The sequence below is a fragment of the Eucyclogobius newberryi genome, unplaced genomic scaffold (genome assembly GCF_026437365.1).
Source record: "Eucyclogobius newberryi isolate DKJ021-1_F unplaced genomic scaffold, fEucNew1.0.hap1 SCAF_11, whole genome shotgun sequence".
Taxonomy (NCBI): Eukaryota; Metazoa; Chordata; class Actinopteri; order Gobiiformes; family Gobiidae; genus Eucyclogobius; species Eucyclogobius newberryi.
In genome coordinates this window covers 31,591,094-31,611,283 of record NW_027315735.1, presented here as the reverse complement: position 1 = coordinate 31,611,283, position 20,190 = coordinate 31,591,094, and the positions used below count along the sequence as shown (strand labels likewise).

The 20,190-nt window shown below is 43.5% G+C and overlaps 1 protein-coding gene across 2 annotated transcripts in view; it reads right to left on the bottom strand.

Moving 5' to 3' along the window:
* The window catches only part of LOC140354717 (pro-neuregulin-2, membrane-bound isoform-like), a 69,974-nt gene that overhangs the window by 25,516 nt on the left and 24,268 nt on the right, over window positions 1-20,190 (bottom strand). For both annotated transcript variants that reach the window (XM_072439909.1, XM_072439910.1), the window contains exons 2-4: window positions 5,543-5,705; window positions 2,099-2,217; window positions 1,690-1,813 (exon numbers count right to left, since the gene is read on the bottom strand). In XM_072439909.1, the coding sequence (XP_072296010.1) occupies window positions 1,690-1,813; window positions 2,099-2,217; window positions 5,543-5,705 (406 nt within the window). The remainder of the gene's footprint in view (window positions 1-1,689; window positions 1,814-2,098; window positions 2,218-5,542; window positions 5,706-20,190) is intronic.

Here is a 20,190-nt window from a genome sequence, read left to right as displayed (position 1 = left end):
ATCGTTTTAAGAGCGACAGACACAAAATTACAAAATTATAATCACAGTTTCATAATTGAAATGATGATTATTTCAAACAATTACTTCAGCGCTGTCAAAATGAACTTGTAGAGGAAGTAAACACCTAATATATTTTATAAAGTCATGTTTGTGAGACGTTAAGCGGGACCTCCTTAAATCCACTTGCATTTATTGTGTGTTTTCCATTTGATTGAGGTCTTGTTGTCACTTTAATTAATTGGTTTAGCTAATAAATCATTTAGAAACTGTCACCTGAAAAATCCATAAACGTCTTTAGCCCAAGTCTTTTTAAAGAGCACAGTAGATTTAGAGGCTTTTTCATTTTCACGTGTAACTTTATTAAATTCGCCCGATGCAAAAAGAAAAGTGTCTTTGCTCCAGGTTTCGAGGCAGAACTATATCACATATAATTCATTGTATTTTTTTTATTACAAGTCCTTGTGTCCGTCTGTCCGTCTGTGAGAGTCGGATCTCTCCTTCACTGGAACTCCTCCAGGTTTCTACGCTTTTTTCCCAAAGAGGTTTTTTTGTAGTTTTTCCTGGCCGAGAAGGAGAGTCTAAGGACAGAGGACCCTGGGACATCGTCCCTCGCCACCACAGACATTGTCTGACTTCATCGCCACCACAGACATTGTTGATTCATTTCTCCCTGTGGCCCTCAGAGGCAACTGTTGTTGTGATTTTGGGCCTTACAAAAATAAATTGATTTGATTTGATTTGATAATTGAGTGTATTAATAACTGAAATCACCCTTATAAATGTGATTAATTGCATGGCTCGACCATAAACCACTGCCATTTTTACATCTCTGGGAATACGAGTGCAAAGCTTCAATCCGCCCTCTGGACCTCGTCGACTGGGAGGCCCGGGTCACTTTGGATTATGGAAGTAACCCCGGGCCGCCCCCTGCCGGATCCCCCTGTGCCCCCCCCAACGCTGAAAAAGATGGAGTCCCCTTTATCGCGCCCGCTGCTTTACGCCCATGACCCCTCGACCCGCTGACGTCACGGCCCTTAAAAACCCCGCTTTCTGCTCGTCAGCAACACTCGCAGCGAATGCCGATCCCGTCCGTCCTCTGGCGGCGTCCCGAAAGCTACGGCGCTCACACGTGCAAGACGGGGGGATTGTAAAGAATATAGACGGTGTAAAACTTCATCGAAACTCTCTATCCGTCAGCAAGAAACAGCCTGAACGAGTGAAAAGAAAAGGAAGAATACCCTCTAAATGACACGTCCTGCTCTCCATGTTTAAACCTGTCGTATATGGTCGAGTTTATTAGAGGAAAGGGAAATGTTACTCCGGAAAAAAGTGGAAAAATAAAACCGTTTGTTCTCTACATCGACACCTGACGATGTAGAGATTAGAAGAGATTAGAGATTAGAAGTACAACAAATACTGCTACTAATGCGAATACTACCAACAGTGATGGTTTTTCAGAGTTGTTGTGGAAAAAGCTTCAAAAATATAGTATGTTTTTCTACCTTACGGGATTTGCGTCGAAAAGTTTACATTACTGCGTCGATATTCCCGATTACAACCTGATCACGACAAAAATGTCCAACTGACGCCACATTAGGAACACGATGCTCGATACTGTCTGTCAGAAGCCAAACATGGAAGCGTAAAGGGTGCCGTGAACTGGACCGTGCGGTGGGGGTGGGGTCTTACTTGCAGGAGAGCTGGTTGATGCCGTGGATGATGTAGCAGTCCCCTCCGTTCACGCAGTAGGCCTTCTCCGACTCGTTGCACGGCCGGGCGTAGCTCACCCCGGGAGGCGGGCTGGTGGTGCTCACTGACAAACACACAGCAGGAGGAGGGCGTTTAGACGAGCTTAAACGGCCGCCGTAACACGCAAATGTCGATGAGAAATAGCTTGGTTTGCTCGAAGAGAATCAAAGTGTGGTGTATAAAGGCACTAAGGCAGAGCGATGATGTCATGAGCGCGGGGACCTGTGGGACTAAAGGCCAAATCACACTGGGATGCTCCATTATCATCTCACAAGTCTACGTTCAGGACTAGAGCTAAACTAGTGCTGCACCGCGACCAACCCTGTGAACCAAACCCTTCTGGACTCACGTAGGTGTACGCTGATGAAGCTGGTGGCGTTTTCCTGTCCGAGGGAGTTCTCCGCGACGCAGGTGTAGTTCCCCGAGTCGTCCACGCGCACTCGGCTGATCTGCAGCTTGGAGTTTTTCCTGCGGAGACAAAGGTTAAAATGAAGGGCGCGTGACGGCAGGAGGTTCGAGTCGCGATCGAAGCCGCATCGTCCCATTTTACAACCGCGAGGAGGAAGCGGGCGCTCAGATCCGTCCGACCCGATCTTCAGAGCGCTCGCAAACCGTTTGGCACGTCGCCGATATTCAACCGCACGATGTTTTGGCGGGACGCACGGCTTTGGAACGGTATTATTTTGGACGACACAGCGAAGCGAGAGCGGATCGTTATCGCGGAGTTGACCTCGCGCCGCTTTTCATCCGGGTTCGAGACGGATGAAATACTTTTCGAGAAGCAGAAAGCGCACTGCGGTCTGGTTTTGTCGCAAAGTGCTGCTTTTTACAGTGGACTCTGTGGAGCGGGAAATGTATTTACCCGTTTACAAGAACAAAGTCGGCAGTGTGCTAGTTTGACTACGACTATTACCTGATCATTTACACGAGCAAAATTGGCTTCACTGGCCGACTTTAACGTGTAAAAGATGGAAAATTACATATTAAAATATTGAAATACTTTGACAAACTGTGTGATTCCTTTGGCCTCTTTTGTAATTAGTGGCAGAACAGATTAATTACAGTTGGTCACAGCACATGTTTGACAAAGAATGACAAAAAAAACATACAAAGTTCTGGGGAATTCTTCTGTTTTGAATTTGACGATGTGTGTGAAACGCTAAAAGGATTTGAATCCAAGAGGACGCGCTGACCTCTGTGACCTCTGTGACCTCTGTGACTCTGGGAACGGGATCAGTTTCTGCCAGTGGGAGTTCAATGTGACGGTGTTGGTTAAGTACATTTACTAAAGTGCTGCACATCACCAGAGGTCACAAGGTAATGTTCGGTACTAAAATACAAGAAGTTTATCATTTGTACGGTAAAGATATGAAACGAACAGACAGTGCATCAAAAATATTACAACTTTCATCCATTTTAAAGCTGCATTACTCAACTTTTTTCTCATACATTAGTAGATTTCCCCCAAAAGTGTATTGTAAAAGCAGAATATTGTGACTACGGACCAAGTATAAAACATTTTACCCACTGCAAATGTGTGAGAAAGAGGCGTTTATACTGTACGACGCTTTGGGATGCGAGCTGATTGGCTGTGCTCCGGTGGTCCGCCCCTGTTTCACTTCTCCGTCCGGAAAAAGCTGTTAAAGCTGTGAAGCGGCCAAAACAATCCGTGCACGTGAATACTAGCGATGTGGCAAAGGGTTTGGGAGCGCCGGGAACGATTTGAATTCATCCTTTGACAGTTTGAATATCAGGTAACCGCAGCTTTTATTTTAATAACCAACACCGCTGACATAATATATTAGTACATAGTATTTTGGTGCGTGACAACATAACAACATGGTTCAACGCATTGTTTAAAAGCCAAGTTTCATAATATGGGGCTTTTAAGTGACATTTTGATGTGATAATAACTGTAAAACGCGAAGGAAAACGTTTTTTTTTTTTCAGGCTGCGTTCACACTTTCACAAAATAAACACTAAACTTAACTAAACCAGAACTAAACCAGGATTGAACCATTACTAAAGGAGCAAACCAGGTCTTCATCGCAATTAAACCGGAACCAAATCCTCAGAGAGAAATTGACAGGTATTTTACACAACATCGAAGCTCTCAGGTGAAATGGAGACTTGAGCACTTGAACTATTTTACATAAATCAATGAAAGTAACATTATCTAAGTACTCACTACACGCATAATACTTGAGCACTTACGCCGTTTTACATAAATCAATGAAAGTAATGTTATGTAAGTACACACTACACATGATTAGTCAGGCTAGGATGACTTTAAAGAGCATTAAAGCCTGACCTGACCTGCAGTATCGATAAACTGCCACCGGGGGCATAGTCAGCTCGTCAACACTTATTAACTGTGGGTTTTGGAGGTCAACAAAAGTCACTCGGATTTTTCAAAACAGTTATGAGCAGGATTCTGTGCCAGTTGGCTTATGCTACGTTGCCCTGGCGACGTATGTTCAGTTGTTCAAGGTGTAACTTCTGCATTCGTTCTGTCCTCATGGGTTTTCTCCAGAGCCGTGCTAAAATAAACACGTTTAAAGATGACGTAACCACCAGAATGTGTCCGTCATTGCTTAGGTTGGTGTTTGTGTCACAGTGCTAATGCTAATGCTGATGCTAAACTAAAAAGTCTGACTTGTTTTGTGTATATTTATATATATAAATATATATATATATATATATATATATATATATATATTTATATATTTTTTTTAATCAATTATTTAATTTCCCATTTATAGTTTTAAGTTAGGTCAAATTAAAAGAAAAATGTATTGATATTTATTCTTGCCGGTATTTATTGAACTGATTAACAAAAGACGTTATTAAAAGAGTTTTTTAAACACAATTGAATGTAAATTACAAATACTTTTAGGAAAACCTTTCACAATTTGTATCACCTTCTGCAATTAAAGGTGGAATGGACGATTTTTTTCAGCAAATTTTGTATCATATTTCCTCGTGGCGTGGATAAATCATTTGTCCTGCCACGTATCAATCATAAAACGCACCTACCGCTCACCTGCAGCCGCGTCAGGCTCGTCCCCACGTTTCCGCGTGTCTAAGCGCATGGATCTATCATAATATAGTTCCCTCAGTGTACGGGGAAAAATGAAGACGGAGAAAGACAGTTCGAGCTGACGCAGAAGTGGACAGAAATCTACGGGAGACGAGCGATGCGCTCCGTTGCGCTAATAAACAAACGCACGTGTGTGTTGTATCAGTCCACACGGGGGAGTGGCATGCGCACTTCCGCCTGCGTTCTCAAATCGCCGAAAAATCGTCCATACCGCCTTTAACTTCTCAGATTAGCTTCTCTGTGGCTGCAGGTCCTGGCAAATGTAAAGCAAGGAGCGCTCTGATTGGTTTACAATTGAATCTAACCAATCAGAGAGCTCGGACCAAGAGAGCCACGGAAAAGCGAATCACAAGCTAATACAGTTTGCAAAAGGTTTAGTAAATGCATGACATTGTTGTTTTACTAAATCTAATGTTTTAATACTAATAGTCAGTGCCCTCCACAGTCAGGGTCCAAGGTCACCTCTCCACCGATCCGACCTGTAATTGGCCTGGTGACATGAACTCCATTTGAATGCCATACTGTGGACCGATCCAGTAAAAGCAGTAATATCTCCATGGAGACAGCTCGTGTTCATCCCTCCACAGTAAAAATGACATAGTGCACCTTTAAGTCAGGCCTCAATCATTCTGAATAGTTCGTAATGTGATTTAACATTCTTGGCGCGTGGTCAGTTCGAACGATGTCACTCACTTGTTGGTCTTGATCTTGAGGTCCCGCCCCTTCTGCAGCTCGTGGCCGTCCTTGTACCACTTGAACCCTGGACTCGGGTTCCCGGCGGCCTCGCACTTCAGGTACAGACGCTCGCCCTCCGCCAGCGTCTGCCCGCGCATGGGTCTGAGCCGAGGGGGCGTGGCTACGGAGACACAGAGGGCAAAGGTCAGACTCGCAGCTCGCAGTAATCCGAGGTGCGGATGTCAAGATCTAAGGGTTCTAATCGTGATCATTCAGGTCGCGGAAACTATAAAAATATCATTAAATGGCAAAAACAGGTCATCCACTTGCTATTCAACTAGTTAGATGGATTTATTATTCATTCATTAATCATAAACGGTACAAAAACATCTTTAATTGGAGCAAAATGGCTAGCTTACTGTTAGCGTCACTACTTTTTGTTAAATTGTATCTCTGTTTTTTTCACAAGTCACATTAAAATGAATAAATAAACAATGATCACACAGTGGGCAGAACGCTGTGGGTGAATGTCACTGACAACACGCTAAAGGGAGGTGGTTGTGGGTCAATGCTAACGCTAATGCTAATTTTGAAGCGTAATAAATATAAAAATAAAACAAATTAAAACTACAAACTGGTGTAATACATGAATACAACAATCAGGTATGTTTTACTTTTACATTCAATTGGTTGTTTTTTAGAATTGTACGTGTAAATTAAAGTTAGCATTAGCTGTGAGAAACGGTTAGCTAGCCAACTGCTGCTGTGCACGGAGCCCGTAGAGATAGTTCTGAGGTTTTTATACATTTGGTAAGTTTAAGTTCTATGAGATGAACATAATGATAATAATAATAATGAATGACAACATTTTATCAAACCATAAAGTGATCTTTAACAAGCTGCACATACATTAAAGCACAAAACACGCAACATTTGAAAGTCCAGTCTCGTTTGTTTGAGATGAACATCGTAACGTGGGCCGGAGTTGTTGGAGATATCTAAACGTCGAAGACAAGGAAATCAACATGTTTTATTCCATCGCTGTGATCCCCGTGGCTTACATGTGAGAGGCCAGGGTCAAGCGAGAGGTCAGAGGTCACACAGGAAGCAGAGAGCTGAAGTAAAATCAATGAAGTCGGACAAAAGCCGAAGGGTCAAAGTTTCCCCAAAGGGTGTTTCATGGGATTAGCCTGGTTCACCGCCTGCTACACTGAGTCGGGCTTATTTAATTCACTCATAAAAGCATTTCACAATCACAGCTGACGATGGGGAAACGAGGCACTGAAGCGTCGTCCTGAATTTAACGCTGATCGGAGCATAACAGAGGCAAGATAATGGATTGAACAGGGTTAAGTGGTAAACCAGAGATCGATAGTTCAGGCCAATTATGCGAGCTCACACTAACGGTGATCTTAAGTAACATACTGTCAGCATCAGCCCGAGCGCCACACAACACAGTCACTACTTAGTTCACTGCCAACGACAAGATCACTCAGTTGATCGATAATTGTGATTAGTCAAGTCAACGTGTAATCGTAAGAAGCACAAAATAAAATAAATACATTGCAGGCAGAAACGGTGAGTCATTTTGGTTAAAAAGACGCCCCCAAACAGCAAAACTACTTATAAAGTACTTTTTTTAATCGCTATTTTTTTCATTCAGAAAGTTTGATTTCATTGTTCTTTGGTCTTGAATAATTGTGAAATTGTGAGATCAAAATGTCATATCATCACATCTCTACTGACACTGTAATTAAGCAGAAATATTATTTATTTTGGACGGTTTTAGTTTGTTTTTCAAGGGTGTGAAAGACAGGGGGCGCTCACGAACAGTTAAATGATGAATGTTGGTTCATCTTTTTCATCGTTTACTGATGTCGTAATTTTGGGCTCTACAAAAACAACTGAAACGAAATTAAAAATGTCCTCGTCTCGATCTGCAAACGCTCACGCAGCTCAGCACATTACAAAGTCAGAAAGGATTTTGATTGGAAAATATTTATCACTGTGGAAAATGCCACAAACTTTAAATAAATGTACATGTAAATTACCGTTTAAGTCAACAACATTTTCAGCTTTTTTCAAATTTGCTCTAATACAATTGTTATGACGTAATACAAGACAATTTATTGACAAAAAAAAAGGAAATCCAACAAAAATATGCTAAATATGTCTTTATTATTTCAGGTTTAAGAATCAGACGAACGTGAAATGAGAAGAAAGTGCAGAAATATCACCACTAAATCTAAAATAATTGTACTACAACCACTTCTTCAACTAACTACGACTACTAACGCTCCCAGTACTACTACAGCTGAGTAACATGAAATACTAGCCGCTCATCCTCGCAGCGCTCCGTGTGTATTGTGGCTGATGTAAATTATACATCTGTTTTTAATATTTCATGTCCAGTGAAGCCCCCGCAATTCTGTTCAGGTTTCCAGTCACAGAGACACGAGCAGCAGCAAAGACACGAGCCATGACTAAAGTATTAAACCTTATTTTACATGTTATACATCGTAAACCGCAATGTTGATCTAAATAATCAAAACTGCAGAACTCATAGTGGCATTTCACAGCAGAAAGCGCCTTATTTTCATTTATATATTGTTATTGTTGAAAAATGTCAACGTTAAACCCAACGATTTTGAATATTCCCAAGTACCGTATTTTCGGGACTATAAGTCACACCTTTTTTTATAGTTTGGCCGGGGATTTATACTCCAGAGTGACTAATGTGATATTATTAACACATTATTATATCATTTTGTTTGTTATTTAGTGATTTGGGGTAAAACTGATGCTTTGGTTAACTTGTTAGCATGTTCTTTATGTTATAGTTATCTGAATAACTGTTCATATGTTACGTTAACATACCACACAGACACTTTTTTTTTACAAAATACATTTTCCCCAAAAAATGCGACTTATATATGTTTTTTTCTTCTCTATTATGCTTTTTTTGGCTTGTGCGACTTGTACTCCAGAGCGACTTATTGTCCGGAAAATACAGTATACAAGGCTGTGTGCGGAGATAGGGGGTCGGCGGAAACATTGTATTATAGGTCCACTGCCTCCTTCAAATAATTGAACTGGGGAAATAGAAGTTAGAAAAAGGTCACGTTGAAGTAGAACGGTCTGAAGTATGGTTTCAACTTTTGTTTTCTACCACCTCCTTTAACTGATCCTACCACCACCCCTTTAATGCTTATGTTACCATACACACTGGATTAGAAGGCGCACTGTCAATGAATGGTCTATTTTTCGATCATTTTTCATATATAAAGCGAACCGGACAATAAGGCGCATTAAGCGAAACAAAACAGTCAGATAAGTCAATTGAACTTTATCAATGCAGTATGCGCGGAAAGTGGCCCTTGCTGCGAGATTTCAATTAATCCATATATAAGGCGCACTGGATTATAAGGCGCACTGTCATTTTTTGTGAAAATTAAAGGCTTTTAAGTGCGCCTTATAGTCCGGAAAATACGGTATTACCTCTCGTACAGCTGCTGCCACCTACAGCGCGCTTCCCTTCTCACGTTCGACATACTACTACCTACTGCTACTACGCCGAGGAGGAGGTTCACGTTCCCCTCTCACGAAACACTCAGGCACCCGCCCGTCCCAGCGGGGAAGTCAGCGCCGGGTCACATTTGATATTCTTACTCCCGCCTTCTCTCACCTGCCTCGCTCTGTGGATCCGTAAAAAAAAAAACCCGAGCGGCGTCCAACTTTGCCACTAAAAATAGACCCGTTTTTAAGAGTCTGCGCCGGTAAATCTGGTTTGGGTATGATTTACAGTCGCGTCACACCAACGGCAAACAGGAGGGAGGGATATGCTGCGGGGAGAGAGCGGGGAGGAGGCTCGGCAATAAGTCAGTTTTATTGTTAATCCAATATGACCAATGCAATATCTGTACGACAAAGAAATGCACTGCTTTAGTGTTGGGAAGACCGGGAGGTTTGCCTTTTCTATCACCGCGCTCAGACGCTCACGAGACGAGGCGGCGGAAAGAGAGCACCGTCGCCACAGCAGTACAATAAAAAACAATAATATATATATACAGTATATATCTTCTGAATGCTAAGAAAGTCCTCAAAATGTCGCCGCTGAACAGGGCGTCATAGTTACTGTACATGCAACACTGGAAGGACTTTTTCCCCCATTCAAAGGGTGTAATATGCCATTTTAAATCGTTAATCGCTACGGAAACTGTCCTTATTTCTCAGATTTTACGATGCGATGACGTCGTACTTCCAGACCGTGCAAGATCTTTTATAGATTTTTATAGTGCTTATTTTGATTATTTTAAACACATATTCCAATTGCACTTTCATTCACTGTCTCCTTTAAACTGTAGGATTCTGATTAAAGGAGACATTGTGACCTGCACCATTTGCACTGATTCAGAAATAAACCTTTTCCAAAGTATCTTCCAAGTATTGTTATCGAGATGCTAAAGAAAAAATATGAACAAGGATTTTTGTTAATATTGCTCGGTTTTACATGAAAAATCAAACGTCTAAACATGAAAAAAAAGCACAAATGAAACCAAAAAGTAAAGTAGCATCTGTAGCAAAGTAGCTTCATTTGAATAGAATCACAAGTGAACCTGGGAAACGCTGGTATTCACAGGTTTCAGGCAGATGATTCCGTCCTGCTTTGAAGGATTTTGTGAGGATCTTTCCCCAGTCCAAAGATTTCATATTGTGATTTTGAATTGCGCTATTGCCTTGACGACAGAGGAACGCCGCCGCGCCAAAGCCTTCGACCCAGGAAGGAATCTTTGTGCTTGAAACCCATGAAAGCCGACGACATATTGAGGACACAAACACAGGTTGTGTTTTCACTGTTGGATCTGGCACTCAAACTGATCACGTAAACCTCTTTCACATCATCGCCAATCCCCTCGTTTACCTGCGTTTCCATCGTACGCGGGGACGAGAAGAAAAACTCGATTGGACGAGGACCGGCTCGAGAAACGCTCTGAATTTCAGTTTTTTTTGTCTTTAGCAAAGTCGCTGTAGCGGATTTGCGGAAGTTGACTTTTGTAGATCATAAACTTGACAAAGACACACACGGAACCAGCGACTTTGTCTGAAACGCCCGAGTATTTAAAGACGTGTAAAGAGGAAACCGAAACCATACGCAATATCAATTGGCGCACGTGTCATTCCAACCACGCTTTTTTGTTCAGTAAAAGTGGTGAAATCTCGGCGTTGCTTCGAACACACGAGAAATCCGCCGCGTCTGACCGGGCTGAGAATGCTCGATTTCGTTTTCGCTCCACTGGAAAATGTCAATCACCCTTTAAACTCAGAACTAGGGATGTCACCATATCAAATGTTAGCGTTACGATTATTGCGAGATAAAACGTCACGATTTAACGATTATTCGCGATTACTGAGACTGTGACCAAGCAACAGTGAATCTTTCGTTTTCTTTCATTCCCGTGGTCTGATGTAACCCTGGTTCAAAATCATCCGTCAACCACACCCACAATTACATCACTTCCGTTCTTCACGTTAGTTTCAAACAATCAAACCATATTCGCTCTTTTACTTCATGTTATAATCTAAGTGCTTTTATCACTAACTACAAGTCCGTGGAGTCCATCGCCGCCATTGGTGTTGACAATACTGAGGATTTGGTGAGTGTTGACTGAGACCAATTGTGATGCTAGCATGCTAAGCTAACGTTAGCATTAGCACAGACGGGCTAACTGCTGTTTGTGCCTGTCAAACCTTATTTATGCTTGTTATACAACGCTGTTTATTACAATGACTTTTGAGTGTACTTTGATATTGGGATGTTTTGCCTCATGTTCAAACTGATACAGCCTGATTGTTAAACTCCTTCTAGTAGTTATATTGTTAACTGCAATGACAGTTATGTATTATATATAAACCTTTTTATAGAATGTGTGTAGACATTGAACCTTGTTACCAGTTCAAGATCTTGATAGTTAATGTTTTGCCCTTTTTCTGGTCCATTGATTTGGTCTTGTTTATTCACTGCAGGCCAGGTACTTATTTGATGACGAGAGACATCAAATAAGACATTGAGCCTACAACCTTCGCCCTCCGGGTCTGGTAGGAGGCTGACGTCCCCCACTCTCTTTCAAAAAGTCTGAACTTTACATCTGCGCACCCACATGACTTTTTGACATTTTATTGGACCAACCCGTGTCGCCGAAATCTGATGTATTTATTTTCTCTTGGACATTTTTTGGTAGCAAATCATTGAACTTCTCGCAGCAACAGGCTCCGCGGGTTCTTTGTGACGTGATAGTTCCTCTCAGCGCAGAGGGGCCGGTCCCCAGAGGAGCCCGGAGTGGAAACTGTAGAGACTTTTGGACTTGCACAAGGCTCCAAACTCTTCACCTGTTGAACTGAAGGGACATTTTCAAACAGAAGTCCTTTTAATCTGTTTCTGACTTTATGATGTGCATTCGTAATAATCATGGAACTGTTAAATAAACCCACATAAATAAATAGTAGAATGATTATTTTGATTGTACATTTAGACTTTTTAAATCCATCATCAAACAAATACCGTATTTCCGGAGTATAAGTCGCACTGGAGTATAAGATAAGATATTCCTTTATTGTCCCACATGGGGAAATTTCATTGGTGCAACGCAGGAAGATACAGAGGTAGATACAGAAGAAAAGAACATAAGTCGCAGCAGCCAAAAAAATGCATAATAGAGAAGAAAAAAACATATATAAGTCTCACTGGAGTATGAAATGCGGTTTTCAAGTGTGAAAATAACAAATAATGTCACATAAAAGTCGCTCCGGAGTATAAGTATATAAGTATAAATATAAGTATAAGTCGCACCCCGGCCAAAATTATGAAAAAAGGTGCAACTTATAGTCCGGAAAATACGGTAAAAGGTTGTTATGTGGTGGCTGAAAGCTTCTATGTAGAATATCGAAGTGTATTTGTGATGAAAACCCAAAGTTGCTTATTCTTTTTAGACATTTTTGCCACTGTTTTTGTATAAAAAGCTCTTTCTGTCAATGTTTTAGAGTCTGTAAAGTCCAGATAACAATAATAAGTTGTATTTTGATGATTTTATAGTCGACTAGTTTCATTTAGTCAATGAATCCGCTGTCTAGATCACCACCAAATCAAGATTCAAGACCAAACGGTTTTCAGCTACTAAAATATAACCTCGCCATTTCTCCACATTTCTCACCTGCTACGATAAACTACAAACAGAAGCTTCACGTAGAAACCAAGAACGTGAATATTTGGTCTTGAAAACGTTACATTTCTCTCCCCTCGCATCTTCTTCGCGCGACAAAGCCGCTTCAGCCGCTCGTTCTGCGTTTGCTCTTGGATTATTTTCACAGGACACGATGCAGAAATCACGGGAGCGATAATCCAATAAGAAGGAAGCGTTTGTGAAATAAAGAGGGGATTTGAGCGGCGCACGACTGACATTTAACACTTTCAATGCCCAAACACCCGGGAGAGCGGTGGTCTTTGTTTGCAGAGCGTTTACAGAGGCGTGCGGCGACAGACACGTGTGAACGGGAGGAAAGCAGCGCCGCGGCAACAATGACAAACAATCAAACGACATTTCGCGGTGATTGAGTGCGTTCAGACTCACGCCGCCACAGCAGAACACGTCAGGCTTTACGTGTAACATCGTGCGGTGGTGGGTACTCGGATACTTTCACTTTTATAAACAACTTTCATTCCGTTGGTTGATTCCTTGATTTTTTGGTCATCCATTTTTTACATTCACCGTGAGAAATGTAACAGCTTTAGGCAGGAGAAGAGATGGCGTTAAACAGATGAAACGTTGAAGATAAGTGGCCTAATGAATGAAAACAGCTGCCACGGCTTGTTAAAGCTACTTCATCCAAATATACAAACAAAATGAAACCGTTTGGTGTAAAACAGAGTTAGATCCACAGACGGAGCAGCTCGGAAAAACCCCGGGTCTCAGTGTGTGAAAGACACTGTAGTCTGAGCGGTTAGCTGAGGCTAGCGCCACATGCTAATGGTGTTTTTGCACTTCAAATGTATAAATGAAAGGGAAAAGATGGTGCGTGATACGGGACGACTGCTGCTGCGGTGGAAGCAAATGGATGCACGTCAATAATTATGTGACTTTTGTCCCTCACAAAAATGTTGGAGCTGGGAAATGTAGAAAGATGTTTTCCTCTAGAGCTGTAGTCGACTAAAGACATGCAAAGCGTTGGAAAAAGCTACTACATTAAACAGCATTTTCATAAAGGAAAAGGCAGATTAAACTGTCCTGTCACTCCCAAAATGTCCTCTTTCTGTCATTGTGCATAGAAATCCTTTTATGTGAATGAATTAGTGATAAACATTTGGTCAACTAAGACACCATTGGACGATTAATAACTAATACAAGCACTACAGGATTGATCAATGCCAATTTTTTATTTTAGCATGACTTTTCTAACATGAACACAGCCCAGATATCGTTCATCCAGTGGTAATTCATTCCTTCGACATGTGAACCACAATTGCATTTGTTGCCACGAGATCGATGGGCCACGAGATCGATGGGCCACGAGATCGATGGGCCACGAGATCGATCAGCCACGGGATCGATCGGTCACAGGATCGGCCACGGGATCGGCCACAGAATCGGCCTTGGACGCTTTGATTGAAATACGCCGTGCCACTAATTGCAATCTGTTGTTTCAATTACAAAGGCCATTAATGACACCGCCCTGAACGTTGGCACAATATTCATATTCATGCAAACATCCTGATAGAGCGCGGCAACAGTGGTGAAGGGGCCCGGTTTGCAGGTGCCCCTGTCCGTCCCCCTCCCCCCCAACGTCCAATCACATTTAGTGACCCTCAGTCTCCTCCAGGACCGGAGCATGAATCTTCAGTGAGAGACAGAGCAGTGCAGTGAGCGTGCTCGTGATCAGCGGCGCTTTAAAGGAGACGTGTCATGAACTACAACATTAGCACGTCATCTGTTTGCATTTTGTTCATAGTAAAACCGCAATATTAATCCAAAACGGCTTCATAAAAGACAAAGCTCCACTCACTTCCTGTTCAGAACTGCAGAGCCGATAAGCCCCGCCTCTTCACAGTGACATCTCATTGTGACAAATGGCAGATTTGCACGTTTTTATTGCTGGAAAGTGACATTTTAGAACCCAACATGTATCATCAGGAATCGCAACTAAGTACAGAGAAGTGGGCGGGGATAAGGGGTAGGTGAAGCACGCAAGCCTCAGTTGAAGGATTTTTCAAAAAATTTCAGAATTTTTCAGGATTTTTCAGGATTTTTCAGGATTAACTCAAAACATGCAGGATTCAGTCAAAATACAACACGACCAATGAATGCACAAGGTACATTTTCGTCCACCAATTGTTTCTTTACTCGACCACAGCCCTAAATGTGATCAAATCAGAACAGCACATGTACATTTTTCTCTCTTAAAGCCGCTCAAAGACAAAGAACACTGTCGTGCATAAAAATACACAGAGATATTAGATTCAGACGTCCCACTCAGCACAAGCACACCTGCGAAACCCGCCGGCCTGCAGTGTTTCCGTGATGAATGTGGCGTGTTAACACAGCACGAGGCCGGGACGACTCTCCCCATGGGAACCAGTGCATTGGACCGAAAGTACAACACCTATGGAAGGTTAAACACGAGCCAGATATACCGTATGATACATGCTGTTTTTGACATCCGCACGTACAATTGAACATCAGTATTTTATGTTCTGATTTTAGAAGTAAAGTAGGAAAGACCTTTTGAGGAGTCGTGTGCAATTGAACTTTATAACATGCCAGAAAGTCACGTTGTCGCATCAGTTCTGCGTCTTCAATAGTGAAGTTAGTCCTGCGTAATCTTATGTAATGTGTAAAAACTACAAACCAAATAATAGCACTTAATAGTACTTAAGAAAAAGAAATAAGAATTATATTAAATAAGAATATATTTAATTAATTTTCTCGCCAGCGGGACGTTTGATTTTTTTTTAACCTAATTTATTCAATCTTTCCCACAATCTGATAAAAAAAATATCTACAAAAAAGCTGCACTTATTTCCAGTCAAATGGAACATTCTATGATGGATCAGGTTCAGTTTGTTCTCCAAAAACCCTAAAATTCCCAAAAATGTATCAGACTTTTCCAGCTGGACTTATTTAAACCTTTATTACAAATCACTAAAACTCATTTCACTCATTCTTTTTGGTGGAATCAGCTTTAAAAAAAAGGCACCGTCAAAACCCAACGGACGCTCAAATGGTCAGTCCAGTCCTCCAACTGCAGCTTCACGCTTTCATATGTCAAGAAAATCTCAGAGGTATTTGAAATCTGAGGCTCGTTTCTACTTTTATAATGAGAGAAAATCAGAATCAGAGGCAAAAAGAGTCTCATTTTCCAGACATTTGTTTGTCCTGGAACAGCTTCAGTTTGAATTGGGCTCATTTTAGTCGGACGCTTTAGGAAAAGAGGCTGGAACGATAAAGTGTTGAATACTGTACAAAATAGCACTAAAACGTAAGTATTTTTTTGCTGTAGTACGTGTTTTTACTAGAGCAAAAGTATAAAAGGCGTAGGTCACATGGAATCTGTTTTCTAACCACATTTTAGATCTTTTCCACTCTGTACTACAAGTATTACTAACTTATTGTGACTTATTCCAGTCTCTAGCTCAGTTTATTCTCAATACTTGGGACATAAAGTTGTATTATACTGTGATGTAACAAATATAAAGCCGTTTCACTGTTTGTTATGAATGTATTTGTCACTGAAAAGTATATTCTGAATACAACCACAAAAGTAACTGTACCAGAAATAACAGTTACTTATGAATGTTTTGAAGATGTATCAATTTACGGTAAAGTCAAAGCTACAAAAAAAGAGAGGAAAGCAAACGGACGAGCGCGAGAGAGGAAAGAAAACTGACGAGCGCGAGAGAGGAAAGCAAACCGACGAGCGCGAGAGAGGAAAGAAAACTGACGAGCGCGAGAGAGGAAAGCAAACCGACGAGCGCGAGAGAGGAAAGAAAACTGACGAGCGCGAGAGAGGAAAGCAAACTGACGAGCGCGAGAGAGGAAAGCAAACGGACGAGCGCGAGAGAGGAAAGCAAACCGACGAGCGCGAGAGAGGAAAGAAAACTGACGAGCGCGAGAGAGGAAAGAAAACCGACGAGCGCGAGAGAGGAAAGCAAACTGACGAGCGCGAGAGAGGAAAGCAAACTGACGAGCGCGAGAGAGGAAAGCAAACTGACGAGCGCGAGAGAGGAAAGAAAACTGACGAGCGCGAGAGAGGAAAGCAAACGGACGAGCGCGAGAGAGGAAAGAAAACTGACGAGCGCGAGAGAGGAAAGCAAACTGACGAGCGCGAGAGAGGAAAGCAAACTGACGAGCGCGAGAGAGGAAAGAAAACTGACGAGCGCGAGAGAGGAAAGAAAACCGACGAGCGCGAGAGAGGAAAGAAAACCGACGAGCGCGAGAGAGGAAAGAAAACCGACGAGCGCGAGAGAGGAAAGAAAACCGACGAGCGCGAGAGAGGAAAGAAAACCGACGAGCGCGAGAGAGGAAAGAAAACCGACGAGCGCGAGAGAGGAAAGAAAACCGACGAGCGCGAGAGAGGAAAGAAAACCGACGAGCGCGAGAGAGGAAAGCAAACCGACGAGCGCGAGAGAGGAAAGAAAACCGACGAGCGCGAGAGAGGAAAGAAAACTGACGAGCGCGAGAGAGGAAAGAAAACCGACGAGCGCGAGAGAGGAAAGCAAACCGACGAGCGCGAGAGAGGAAAGCAAACTGACGAGCGCGAGAGAGGAAAGAAAACTGACGAGCGCGAGAGAGGAAAGCAAACGGACGAGCGCGAGAGAGGAAAGAAAACTGACGAGCGCGAGAGAGGAAAGAAAACCGACGAGCGCGAGAGAGGAAAGCAAACTGACGAGCGCGAGAGAGGAAAGCAAACTGACGAGCGCGAGAGAGGAAAGAAAACCGACGAGCGCGAGAGAGGAAAGCAAACCGACGAGCGCGAGAGAGGAAAGCAAACTGACGAGCGCGAGAGAGGAAAGAAAACTGACGAGCGCGAGAGAGGAAAGAAAACCGACGAGCGCGAGAGAGGAAAGCAAACTGACGAGCGCGAGAGAGGAAAGCAAACTGACGAGCGCGAGAGAGGAAAGCAAACTGACGAGCGCGAGAGAGGAAAGAAAACTGACGAGCGCGAGAGAGGAAAGCAAACGGACGAGCGCGAGAGAGGAAAGAAAACTGACGAGCGCGAGAGAGGAAAGCAAACCGACGAGCGCGAGAGAGGAAAGAAAACTGACGAGCGCGAGAGAGGAAAGAAAACCGACGAGCGCCAGAGAGGAAAGCAAACTGACGAGCGCGAGAGAGGAAAGCAAACTGACGAGCGCGAGAGAGGAAAGCAAACTGACGAGCGCGAGAGAGGAAAGAAAACTGACGAGCGCGAGAGAGGAAAGCAAACGGACGAGCGCGAGAGAGGAAAGAAAACTGACGAGCGCGAGAGAGGAAAGCAAACTGACGAGCGCGAGAGAGGAAAGCAAACTGACGAGCGCGAGAGAGGAAAGCAAACTGACGAGCGCGAGAGAGGAAAGAAAACTGACGAGCGCGAGAGAGGAAAGCAAACGGACGAGCGCGAGAGAGGAAAGAAAACTGACGAGCGCGAGAGAGGAAAGAAAACCGACGAGCGCGAGAGAGGAAAGCAAACTGACGAGCGCGAGAGAGGAAAGCAAACTGACGAGCGCGAGAGAGGAAAGAAAACCGACGAGCGCGAGAGAGGAAAGCAAACCGACGAGCGCGAGAGAGGAAAGCAAACTGACGAGCGCGAGAGAGGAAAGAAAACTGACGAGCGCGAGAGAGGAAAGAAAACCGACGAGCGCGAGAGAGGAAAGCAAACTGACGAGCGCGAGAGAGGAAAGCAAACTGACGAGCGCGAGAGAGGAAAGCAAACTGACGAGCGCGAGAGAGGAAAGAAAACTGACGAGCGCGAGAGAGGAAAGCAAACGGACGAGCGCGAGAGAGGAAAGAAAACTGACGAGCGCGAGAGAGGAAAGCAAACCGACGAGCGCGAGAGAGGAAAGAAAACTGACGAGCGCGAGAGAGGAAAGAAAACCGACGAGCGCCAGAGAGGAAAGCAAACTGACGAGCGCGAGAGAGGAAAGCAAACTGACGAGCGCGAGAGAGGAAAGAAAACTGACGAGCGCGAGAGAGGAAAGCAAACGGACGAGCGCGAGAGAGGAAAGAAAACTGACGAGCGCGAGAGAGGAAAGCAAACCGACGAGCGCGAGAGAGGAAATAAAACTGACGAGCGCGAGAGAGGAAAGCAAACTGACGAGCGCGAGAGAGGAAAGCAAACTGACGAGCGCGAGAGAGGAAAGCAAACTGACGAGCGCGAGAGAGGAAAGAAAACTGACGAGCGCGAGAGAGGAAAGCAAACGGACGAGCGCGAGAGAGGAAAGAAAACTGACGAGCGCGAGAGAGGAAAGCAAACCGACGAGCGCGAGAGAGGAAATAAAACTGACGAGCGCGAGAGAGGAAAGAAAACCGACGAGCGCGAGAGAGGAAAGCAAACCGACGAGGGCGAGAGAGGAAAGCAAACTGACGAGCGCGAGAGAGGAAAGAAAACTGACGAGCGCGAGAGAGGAAAGAAAACCGACGAGCGCGAGAGAGGAAAGCAAACTGACGAGCGCGAGAGAGGAAAGCAAACTGACGAGCGCGAGAGAGGAAAGCAAACGGACGAGCGCGAGAGAGGAAAGCAAACGGACGCGCTCTCCACCAACCGGCTGCGACCGGACCCTCCCCCGCTGACCAATGGCGTCGCACCATCGCTCCCATCGCCGGACACGAGCTGGTCCTGGTCAAGGTCAGCGGCACCGGGGCCCAAAGCACAGGGGCCTCTACAGGAGTGTTCACTGTGTCAGAGCAGGTGGAGGAAAGGAAGAAGAGCCGTGGTTCATCACAATCGAAATTTAAATCTCCAAAAACGACAAAGTTTCTGGTCTAATTGTGCCTGAAACTGTTATTTATGGCTCAGATCTGTGCAAACCAGAGATCATGACCTAAAACTGTCAGTATGTCGCAGAAGTATTACGTGTCTGAGCGATCGGACTGTGTATCCAGCCCAAGGTGCCATAAGACAAAAGCCATAAGACAAAAGCCCTAAGAGAAAAGCCATAAGACAAAAGCCATAAGACAAAAGCCATAAGAGAGAAGCCATAAGACAAAAGCCATAAGACAAAAGCCATAAGAGAGAAGCCATAAGACAAAAGCCATAAGACAAAAGCCATAAGACAAAAGCCATAAGACAAAAGACATAAGAGAGAAGCCATAAGACAAAAGCCATAAGACAAAAGCCATAAGAGAAAAGCCATAAGACAAAAGCCATAAGACAAAAGCCATAAGACAAAAGCCATAAGAGAGAAGCCATAAGACAAAAGCCATAAGACAAAAGCCATAAGACAAAAGCCATAAGAGAGAAGCCATAAGACAAAAGCCATAAGACAAAAGCCATAAGAGAAAAGCCATAAGACAAAAGCCATAAGACAAAAGCCATAAGACGACAGCCATAAGACAAAAGCCATAAGACAAAAGCCATAAGACAAAAGCCATAAGAGAGAAGCCATAAGACAAAAGCCATAAGACAAAAGCCATAAGAGAAAA